Source organism: Phycodurus eques, chromosome 23, assembly GCF_024500275.1.
Source record: "Phycodurus eques isolate BA_2022a chromosome 23, UOR_Pequ_1.1, whole genome shotgun sequence".
NCBI classification, from domain to species: domain Eukaryota; kingdom Metazoa; phylum Chordata; class Actinopteri; order Syngnathiformes; family Syngnathidae; genus Phycodurus; species Phycodurus eques.
In genome coordinates, this window is record NC_084547.1 from 5,465,819 (window position 1) to 5,476,651 (window position 10,833).

A 10,833-nucleotide genomic window follows, 5' to 3' on the forward strand; every position below is an offset into this window, starting at 1 on the left:
GTGATGGTTTTTGAAATACGCATGAAAGCATTTCATCTCCATAAACATCAATTGATGAAGTTGTACTATTCTCTAACTTCATTTTAAATTACACTCCGAGCGCCGGAGTCAATTCGCTTTGAAAGTCTCCACCGGAAGTCATCTGTTTCTAACAAAAAGACTTCACACTCATCCGGCGTGTTTGGGACCAACGACGATCGCGGAGAAACAAGTTTTTCGAGCCCGAGACCCGAACTGAAGCCAAAACCGGAGGAAATGGACCTTAAGAAAATGCTTTTGCGAGAGCTGGACCAGCGGTCGCCGAAAGACGTAAGTAGACACTTTTGCAGTTCAGTCCGTGGAAGAGACGTTGCGGCGTAAAAAAAAGAAGGAGAAGAAGGAGGGGAAAAACCGCACGCAGTGAGGCTGACGAGCACATGGCGCACTTCTTGCGGGTTCCGAAACGGTCCGAAATTAATGGAAACGTGCGAACGACGGGTCAGCTTGAGGCAGGCAGTCCGGAGCGGAGCGAATGGGGTTGAAACGGCCGAAAACTGCGTACTTTGGAAGCCGAGGTCTTTCGTCAGTGACCCGGCCGAGCAGACACATGGCGCCATGTTCTTTATTGTGTTTGGCGTGTGTGCTACACGCGTCTGGGTTTGGGTCAACTTTTCCTCCCCAATAAAGTCAACTTGTGCGTCGGCGTGTCGAGGACGTGACTTATGCTTCATTTTGTCATTTCAATTCTGTAATATATATGAAGCCGGTCGGCGTAAACGCACATGTGCTCGAAACATCAATAGCAGAGAAGTTGAACGACTTGCGCTATTAGTCGCAAACTAAACGAACCCTCGCATATTTAGCTCCTATTTAGTTTTTTCCCCCCCTTCTTCTTTATCCACCGTGACGCGTTTATAAGGCTGGTGCGTTCCAGGTATTAGTCGGAGCCCGGGTTCGCAGCGCGTTTAGGGCGCGCGACTAGCGGGGTGCTAACGTTAGCTGCTACTAGCCGAAAGCTACTTCGTTGAGCCTTCGACGTGACTTCTTTTTGTTTCTGAGCTCAGCGTCAACCCTCCTGTCTTCCTCGAACTCTCTTTGTACACTACGCTTGAGGTAAATGTTAGCTAGCACAGCAACGCACTTTCGGCTTGTCCCAACATTTATTATACAGTCTTACCTGGACTTACGATTTGAATTGATAATGTTTTCATGAAGAAAAACAGCTACTTGCCATGGGCCCTCACTAAAAGGAGCATAATTTGAGGCATTTTTAACTCCAGGTAACCACGAAGGTTGCACGGTATCGCGGTATACCGTGCCGTCAAAAATGACACGATACCGTGCATTTTTAGTGCTGGTTCTTCTGTACAGTTCGGTGTGTGCTTGCGTCATGCTGTTTTAGTCAGTCTAGTAGAATGTACTTATGGAAAGAACTAAGATGACTTTGGTAGACTGGAGCATTTTTCTTAATTCACACAACAGTGCAGCAAACGCAGAGGGACAATACCTCAATCTGCTATGGAAAACAAAAGCCTAAACCACAATAGTTTACAACTCAGATTTCAATGGTAAGTCTATATGATTTTGACACTAAAACAAAGAATTAAACATTGTACAGCATATTTACCAAAATGTTTGCCCAAAAAAGAATTTCTTTGAACAAAAGTCGGTATGGATGTATTTCATGCAAGTATAGTACCGACGTCAGAATTTTGAGATTGTGGTGACGCTAGGTAGGTACCTCTGTGCTCATTATAATGTCCCGGATGGGTAGATAGGGACTTTATAGTTTCAGCCCAGGATGTAAAGGTTCGAGATCTTCCCATTTTGCCAATCTGACGGCCTCTTTTATATATGCTGCCTCAAACCTAATTTCATTCTCCTAACTGTATCCTCCATGAGGTTTGAGTCATCCGGGGAAATAGTTCTGTCACTTTATTTCAGTGTTTTGAGTCACTTGGTATCATGCACATATTGCTTGACGGTCCGCCCTGAATTTGCCAAAGTTGATAAAAGAATCAAAGGTGAGTTTCTAAAGTCCTCCGGACAACTTCACCCAGTCCGTTGGTTAAACTGCACTCAGGTCAAGGAGCTGATTCTGGACAACAGTCAGACCAGTGATGGGAGAATTGAAGGTATCACAGAAGAGTTCTGCAATCTGGAGACGTTGAGCCTCATCAATGTCCAGCTGACCACTCTAGCAGATATTCCCAGACTGGAGAAACTGAAGAAGGTGGGTACTCATACACGTTTGTTCTCAGCCACAGTGTTGTCCAAAGCGGAGAAACTGAGTGTATTTGATTCCTTGCAGTTGGGGCTGAGCGACAACAGGATATCGGGGGGTCTGGAGGTTCTGGCCGAGCGGCTGAAGAACTTGACGCATCTTCACCTCAGCGGCAACAAGTTTAAAGACATCAGCACCCTGGAACCACTGGTAGGTCCGGCGAGGCAGCTAAATCAGATGTGAAATGACACCATTATTAAAACTGCACATTCCCCCTCCCCGCCAGAAAAACCTGCCTCAGCTGAAGAGTCTGGACCTCTTCAACTGCGAGGTGACCAACCTGGCCGACTACAGAGAGTCCATCTTCAAGCTGCTCCCCAACCTCACCTACCTGGACGGCTTGGACATCGACAACTGCGAGGCGTCCGACTCTGAGGGCGAGGTGGACGGAGCCGAGGACGACGACGAAGGTGAGGCTTCAGGCCCTCGTCTCCGGCAACTCTGCCGCCTTTGGCCCACTCAGACAGTCCTTTTTTAAATTTTTATTTATTTTTTTTAATTCCAGGCTGCGACTCGGAAGACTTTGAGGATGAAGAGGAGGAGGACGAAGAGGACATCGTGGCAATAGAGGATGATGACGAAGACGATGACAGCGGGGATGATGAGGTGAATGTAACGCAACACTCACTCTCACATTGGAAACTCATCTCTTAGTAGTGCTGCAAATTTCCTGTCAATTTTGACGCTGAAGCTGGGCTATTTCGGAACTAATAAGCATAATTTATATCTTTAAAAATTCTCATAAGACATTGCAAAATACAAATAAAAATAGGGATGTCCCATTTGGATCAGCGCAGCATTTTGAATTTAAATATATAATGAATAAAATCAAATAAAAAATGCACATATGTAGTCCACAGTATATACTTAACGTAGCAGTAATTTAATAATAGTAATTTATATCGGGATATTCGCTGAGAGTCGCGTTTGTTTTTTGTTTGTTCTGGAAAGCAATTGAAAGTGCACCGGCGGCTTTGAAAATTGTTGGAATTCTTAAACCGTATTTCTGACGTCCTGTCTCGGCAGGACGGACACGTCAACGGAGATGTTGACAGTGATGAAGACGTGGACGATGAAGAGGACGACGAGGACGAGGACGGTGCGCAACCTTGCCCCAACACGCACACTTCCATTAAGTGGATCGATGTTCATGTATATATATCTATATTTTTTGACGGGCATTTTGTTGTGACAGCAGACGACGGCTCGTCTCCCGCCAAAGGAGAGAAGAGGAAGAGGGACCATGAAGATGAAGACGACAAAGATGACGATTAGTAATTCCTGACATCTCTCGTTCTCTCGCCAACTCCCGTGCTGCATTCCATTTCTCCAACTGGTACCCTCCCACTGACGCCACACGTCACTATTTTTTTGTTTGTGTGTGTGTTTTTTTTTTTTTTTTTTTTTTTTGTCTCCCCATAACTGACATTGAAACATAAGTTCACCTTAAAAGTTTGAGAAGACATCATGTGGTTCAGTTTTGTATCGTCGATGTCGCTGACGTCATCCCAAAGTTTCTCAGGACCTAAAGCTCCGACTCTTATATAAACGCATCTCAAGAAGGTCGTTAAGTGTTTTCGTGACTAATTCGTAGAACAGTCGTTTTTATACTTAGTTGAGATAAGTATGCAATGGCAGAGGAGGTAATTGCACCCAAACGTCCCCCAACAAACCAACCCAAGATGTCATCAACCCCACAGAGTGCTCAGGGCAAAATGTTTCCAGTCTATTTGATCTTTTTTTCTTTTTAGTCTTTGTTTACACTGACTAGGGTTTTTTTTTTTTTTTTTTTTTTTTTTTTGTACTTTCTGTAAGTTAAAGGAAAAAACTACCAAAAAAACAAAACAAACTAAAATGGACTTTGTAAATAAAATCTTAACATTTTGCTTTTTGCTGTCTCATATCTGGATTGATTTCCTGGAGCTTCGTCAGCCCCTCAAAGGAGTTGAACACAAGAAGTGCACAAATAAAGTGGGTTGTTCCTTTTATTGTTGTGGTTTGTGCTGAAAAGCGAGCGTGTCAGCTGTCACCGCGTCGCGCTCGGGTTGTTGTTGGTTTGTCTGACTTCCTGTTCTAGCTCGGCGATCCTCACCTGTCAGGTGGCAAGAAGAGACACATTAGTGGGCAGCTAAGCCGTGCGGTCGTTACGATGTCACCAAGATGGACGCCAGGGACCGCGTGTACTGACGTCTTTTTGGTCGAGTATTTCACGGAGACCTCGGATCTCTTCTTGCTGTTTGTAGAATGCTTCACGGAGCTGGGGGGGGGCGGGGATGGTTGTCAGATTCTAAACTGTTTATCCACTAGGGGGCAATTAAACTGCGACATTCTTTGATCATATGCAGGTTTTTCCCGGCTCAAATTTAGCGGCAGTGGAACTATTCTCATTAGCATGTGTACATAGGGCGTGGCTCCACAAGTTCAAACAGTTTTTCTGTAAGGTATTTGCATGTATCGTTGGTGTTTGTTTTTTGTAACGCACTTGTTGGCATCTCAGCATGACAAATACGAGCTGCTTTTATGGGACATTTCTGAGAAGTCAAAACCACAAGAATTTAAGATTTTTATTTTCCGGGGTAATCAAATTTGCTTGGTTACAAAAGAAACTATTTTGAAGAGCCCTGAACCCATTTGCACATTTGCAGCTGGAAAGAAAAATGGTCACTCTTTTTCTAAATATATTATTTATTTTTTGGGTTGGTGGAGATTTTACAACGCAAACTCCGATTGTTTGTGATACAGCGTCGGCCTGTTACCTCATCCTGTGTGGTGGGCGGCGGCCTCTCCGCAGGCTCGCAGCAGTGGGGCGTGATGTCGTACGTCCACAGCTGTGACTCATCTGACTGCCAGCCCGACAGCATGTCTGTGTCTCTGTGATATTTGGCATCCTGGTAGGCCAGCTGTTCCTGTAGGAAGTTCTAGTCAACAACAAAAAAAAGATGATAAGTTTTGTTAGGGTAGCGTATTTGCCCACGATGCCAATGATATAATGGGATGTAGTGTACCGCTTGTTACACAAAAAATTCCCACCCCGAGTTAGTACCTTCTCCATGAGTCCCGGGGTCGAGCGGGGCAGTGCTTCTGTGGTCGGCCTCTTGGTGTACCAGCTCCTCCCAGCGAGGCTTTCTGGGTAAGGGTTGACCGCTCGAATGCCAGGATGTAGAGACATCAAGACTGGGCCTGCTGGAGGCACAGGAGGAGTTTCTGCTGAGTCAATGTGGGAAAACCACTGTCCTCCGTCTTGGCTCGGATGGGTCACTGACCCCTGTTGATTCCCGTCAGCCACTCTTGAGCCGTCATGGCGGCCCGGTTTCCCGCTGTCATTGGATACAGATCCTCGTGGAATGTCGCCGACTGACGGAGCAGACAAAACATTTGATGCTTTCTACATTTGCAACTGAGCTCGTGAGTTAGATCAACCTTCTTGCGCGGTACAATCATTGACAGCGGCTCCACCAGGCCTTTGACAGCGATCAGGCGATAGAATCGGAATATCTCGCAGATGTTGACGTCCAGGCCACGCTTTGGCATCACCGCTGCGCTGCCACGGAGGTTATGTTTAGCGTAGCACAAATGAAATCATCAGCCCTTTGCAAATTCTTAAACTTCCTGTGCAAGACTAAAGTTTGTGATGTTTGAGTTCTGCCACTGATGATTTGGTAAGGCTTTGTTTTGGAGAGTAGCCAACTGATCTAAAGACTGTCTTGAATAGTTTGAACTTTGAATTAGTCTTGGCTGGTGTTGGTCCGTATCTCACCGAGTCCTTTGTGAGGCAGCGGGGACCTAAACTCTGTCAGGAAGCTGATGTAAGGTTTCTCCGAACTCAGCTCGTAGTACCTGATGTTCCCATCACCCTGCAGCACACTTACTTTAGCTGACATTCTACTATTGGTCTGCAATGATGATGAAAAGCAATAGAAGCATTGTAAGGCATGTATTGATTGAAATGGATGCGCTGACCTTCCCAGCCAGGTAAAGCATGTCAGTGTCTGGATCAAAGAACGGGAAGAGAACTCCTGCAGAACCGTCCAGATCTTCTTCGTACAGAGGCTCCGACAAGTCATCCTGCTCACAAAAAAAACAAAAAAACACAAGATGCTGCTGCTTCCTTCCTGTCTTTTAGTGCAATCATACACTACTCGGCCCCCGTCAGGGATATACAGCTTTCGGGTGAAGCTTCAGGATCAATCTAAAATGAACTATGTCCTTTACAGGAGACCTTAATTTCACATTCTCTAAACTTTTGAATGTACTTGTCCAGCTGTTCAATGTTGACTTACTTTTGGCCTAACTTTCTACTCTGTAAAAAGGAACTGAAGTTACCGGGTCCCAGAGGACGATCTGTCTGTGGTTCCAGGGCGAGCAACCGGTGCTCAGCAGCATCTTCAAACCTCTGATGTACACAACCTTGTTGGCCCTGTGATATTTGTTGCAGGACACCTGCGGCACCAGCACACAAGGTCACGTGTTGTCTCCAGTCTCTCAACACAAAAACACACCTGGAGAATCCTTCCTGTGCGGGGGTCCAGCACTCGAACGCGCCTGTCTTTGGACGCAACTGCCAGCCGGTTTCCTTCCAGGTTGAAGCTGACGGACAGCAGCAACATCTCTGACGGGAAGCGGTGGTGGACTGGCGCCATGACCACACGCACCGGACACCTGAGCACCGCCCCGTCCTGCGACACGTCCCACAGGAGGACCTGGAGACAGATTTCTTCTGGAATGATTTCCAAGACCGCTGCCTTTATTCGGGACCTAACCTTGTAGTCGTAGGCCGAGCTTAGTAGGAGGTTCTCAGCGGTCGGATGCCACTCGATCAGCCCTACCCTCCTGGAGTGACCAATCAGAGTCTTCCTGGCCTGGGTGAGGTTTCGTTCGACACCACAGCTCGGAATGTCCCAGATCTTTACCTGTACAGTCACACGTTCAGCCATGAGCGCCAGTAGAACCAGAATGGAAGACAGAAAGTGATCTGCAAACACCGTGCAGTCCTCAGAACACGAGGCGATACAGCTGTCATCGAACGGGTTCCACTTGATGTCAACAACCTGAGCCCTGTGACCGCACACCCTCGGATGCTGAGGGTCCACTCTGCCTGTCTGGAAGGTGGAAAGTCAAACATCTCCTTTTGTCAGGCTAGTCATGATGATAGTGTGCCTACATGATGGATGGGCAGCACCAGGAAGGACCCGCCCCCGGCGCACTCTGTCACCATGGCGATGAAACAAGGATTGACAGAGCAGTACTGGTTGTCATGGACGCCACGTGTGATGGGAACGCCGTCGAAGCCGTGCTCCCTGCTGGATGCTTTCCCGAAGATGTGTCGGAACTTGGAGCAGTGGAAGGACGAGCGCCACGACATCTGCAGGAGACCAACGGAGATGTGCGTGCGTGTGTGTGTGTGTGTGCATGCTTACAACTATGTTTTTCGAGATAAACACTGTCGTTTGCTCGCTGTGGTGGGAGTCATAGACCAAATTCTGCTTCAGGCCCTAAAGCTAGGGCCAGCACTCTGTGTGCGTGCCGAAGTCAATGTGCTGCATGATCAGGTCAAATCAATAATGCAAACGTCAGTATTGGGTTTAATATTCTCATCAATAATAAATCAATACACGTGCACGCAAAGTGACAAATTGGTCATCTCCAACAGATCACTTCTTGTTAAATAGTAATAGGTGACATTTGAACTTCCTATTTAGCAGGTGGGGGAGGAAAGCAAGACAGGAAGATACACACTTGCCGCTTCAAACCCCGCACCGAAATGAGGTTTTTGTACGTTAGCGAAGTCAGAGTACGCAACAATCTAACATTGACGTATCGCATTGTTTCCTTGTTGCGCTAAGGCTCGTTTCACTATTGTGCTAATGTCGCTAAAGCTAAGTGACAGGCTAAGCTCCTAATTCACAGAAACACTCAAATTTAGTTGCCAAACACAGCGTGAGAAACTTTATTTCTTACAATTCCCAATGGATGTACCTTCCGAATAAGCAAATGAGAGGAAGGTGGCTGGCAAAGTCGAAGACGGCGGTGAAAATTGAGTAACATTGTCCACGTTAGGATTTGGGGCCCAGTTAATATGGTTCTCTCCATACAAGGGGGAATGTTTATGACACGAATAGAGAGTGGCTGGATCCAAGAGCAGTCGGAGGCAGATGTGAAAGAATGAATAGTTTATTGATGAAAGGTAATGGCGGTGGTGAGGACAGGCGGCTGGCTTGGCGGGAGAAATAACGTGGATCAGAAACACGGGGAAAACACTGGAACAAGGAGACAGGAATCAAAAAGGTAACGAGGAATAGGGTGACTTACGGGAGGTAAATGGGCCGTGGTACCACCGAAAGTAACTGCAATACTTCGGCGAGGATGTCCTGGAACAGGCGGGTTTATATACCGGTGGTGATAAAGCTGATTGGAGACAGGTGCTGAAAACAGAGAAAGGAGGGGAGAGAGAGAGAGAGAGAGAGAGAGAACGCAAAGCGCCCTCCCGACTCCAATAATGGAACTGCAGGCAGTATATGACAGTTGAGCTGAAAAGGGAATTGTTTGTTTGGGTGTGTCCAGAGGTGTGTGACATCACGAGACAACTATCATGGGGATGGAAATTTGCCATATAGACATCAATGATTGTCATGTCACGCTATTACACAATAGAAAATGTAAATAAGCCGCCCCGTACGGCCGCACATGTTGCACATGCCAGAAACCACAACTGACTTAAACCGTAATGACCGTGTGACAAAGCTACAGATGAGCGTAGCACGAAGACTGCAAATGCATGTCGCTTATTGTGTCATCAGTTGATCTTGGTAGGATGTCATTGATTCGAGCGGTATAACAGCCCCGCTGTTCATACTCTTTCTTACCTCTGACACAGTCATGTAGCGTGGACCCCTGGCAACACCGAGATGACAGCTGGAACAACCCTCGGATGAAAGCTGGGCTTCTCAGCAAGCGCAGAACAGTCTCAAGTAGGAAGTACTGCTTCCCGCTGACTGTTGACAGCCGCATCGCCTCGCCTCCTGATCTGTGACGTCCTGCCTCCCCAGGCACATGAGCCTCGGGGGGGGGGGGGGGTTATGCACGGCTGCCTGCGCACAAACGCGTCGCAACATACGACACCGCCGCCAGACACGCTGAGGTGGCCTGTCGATGACAACTTCGGCCTCCACTTGCTGCAAAAAGGTGATAGCTGCCTTTCACACAAATCTTTTTGCGGACCCGTCCCACCTCAACTAACTAACAAGAGTCCCTTTGAAATCATTTACTGTAATATAAAACAAAAGAGAAGTGTTTTCCAACCTTTATTGAGCCAAATATCACGGCACAAAACCAAACAAAAATGTGACAAAAACCCCACATACTGATGTAACGATGATATTGTCTCGTTTGACTCAAATTTATTACTGAGTGTGAAATCTGGGCCCGTTTCATTAAACACAAAGCTATTATTCTGTTGTATGACTGGCAACAGTTAGATCAGTTGTACCTTCTGCCATCTAGTGGAAAGGCATTTAAATGTTCCGCTTGTCACTATATGTCGCTGGCATAGACAGATGAATGAAAAGCCTCATCAAAGCTCAGTCCAAATAGGAAGCAGAAGAGGAGGACGAGGAAGTTTCTGGAGAAGCGAAGAGCGGTTTCAACCGCAATGGCTCATTCAGGTCCTTTTCAGCTAACAAGCCGCTGGAACCAGCTGGAGAGAGAGCATTAACCACACAATGGTATTTCCGCACAAATCACTTTAGAATTCAAATGTAAAACACGTGGGGTCTCACATGGGCTGTTGTCAGCTTTGTCACGCTCCTCCTGAGCAGCGTCCGATGGATCGGACTTCTCGAGCGAGTCGTCGACGATCGCCGTGTTGGAGTCTCCGATGTCGGAAGCCTTCGCGTGGTTTACGTGCGCCGCCTCTTGCGGTGCTGCAAAAGCCAGGTACAGTCAGAGGTCCGTCACACCTTTAGTTTGAGTTGAAAAGAACACAAACGGTACCGTGCTCCTCTGATTGTGGAGCCGTGCCAGTTGGCCACTGGAGATGTGGAACGGTCACAGGGAGTCTCTTGGCCTTTTGGGGTCATAGCATTTGTCAGCATGTGCACCAGTAACCATGTCAGCACTGGCGCCAGCGCTGTGTAAAAAGGCTATTTAAGAGCACACCTTGGTCATCCAGGGAGAGGGCCTCAAAGTCGCCTGCAGGCCCCGAACTCGTGATTGCCAGGAGCCGGACGTTGGAGGTCAAACGAGTACATCTGCAAGGAACATTTAAAAACGAGAAGCTCGCCTATCCTTCCTCTCGGTTGAGGCGTGCCAAAGTGCCGCTCTTACCCGGGACGCCCTCCTCAGCAGGTAGAGGATGACGAGAAGGATGATGATCACCAGGAGCAGCAGCACCAGGAGGGTGTAACCTAAAGAACGTGGGCGGCATCTTGTCAAGGGTCCAAACAGAACATCTTCAACATCACATCATTCTTACCCCAGGAATCATGGCCGCCCACGGGTGCTGAAAGAGACAACACTCGTCAGTAATACTTTCCACTTGTTCTTGGCATTGGTGAATGCCATTGTGACTTTAC

The 10,833-nt window shown here is 47.3% G+C and overlaps 2 protein-coding genes across 18 annotated transcripts; one reads left to right on the forward strand and one right to left on the reverse strand.

The window, feature by feature from the left end:
* The first annotated feature begins 138 nt into the window (after nucleotides 1-138).
* On the forward strand, nucleotides 139-6,741 carry LOC133397701 (acidic leucine-rich nuclear phosphoprotein 32 family member D-like). 2 transcript variants are annotated; one of them, XM_061668933.1, is made up of 7 exons: nucleotides 139-309; nucleotides 2,063-2,212; nucleotides 2,291-2,413; nucleotides 2,490-2,673; nucleotides 2,769-2,869; nucleotides 3,290-3,362; nucleotides 3,459-6,741. In XM_061668933.1, the coding sequence occupies exons 1-7, from the start codon at nucleotides 256-258 to the stop codon at nucleotides 3,536-3,538; spliced, it is 765 nt and encodes a 254-aa protein (XP_061524917.1). In that variant the 5' UTR covers nucleotides 139-255; the 3' UTR covers nucleotides 3,539-6,741. The 2 variants fall into 2 exon arrangements, with proteins under 2 accessions (XP_061524917.1, XP_061524918.1); XM_061668934.1 differs by having other exon boundaries at nucleotides 142-309; nucleotides 3,462-6,741.
* LOC133397699 (coronin-2A-like) lies at nucleotides 4,030-10,443 on the reverse strand. Of its 16 annotated transcripts, none has more exons than XM_061668925.1 (17): nucleotides 10,418-10,443; nucleotides 10,253-10,325; nucleotides 10,039-10,182; nucleotides 9,127-9,956; nucleotides 8,573-8,685; nucleotides 7,425-7,625; nucleotides 7,246-7,362; nucleotides 7,024-7,173; nucleotides 6,763-6,963; nucleotides 6,587-6,703; nucleotides 6,224-6,328; nucleotides 6,021-6,117; nucleotides 5,684-5,799; nucleotides 5,527-5,617; nucleotides 5,307-5,443; nucleotides 5,020-5,181; nucleotides 4,288-4,520 (listed from the first exon to the last, which is right to left on the reverse strand). In XM_061668925.1, the coding sequence occupies exons 4-17, from the start codon at nucleotides 9,269-9,271 to the stop codon at nucleotides 4,416-4,418; spliced, it is 1,857 nt and encodes a 618-aa protein (XP_061524909.1). In that variant the 5' UTR covers nucleotides 9,272-9,956; nucleotides 10,039-10,182; nucleotides 10,253-10,325; nucleotides 10,418-10,443; the 3' UTR covers nucleotides 4,288-4,415. The 16 variants fall into 16 exon arrangements, with proteins under 16 accessions (XP_061524902.1, XP_061524909.1, XP_061524908.1 ...); XM_061668924.1 differs by having other exon boundaries at nucleotides 5,307-5,446; XM_061668923.1 differs by having other exon boundaries at nucleotides 5,307-5,446; nucleotides 5,527-5,799.
* Nucleotides 10,444-10,833: the final 390 nt, after the last annotated feature.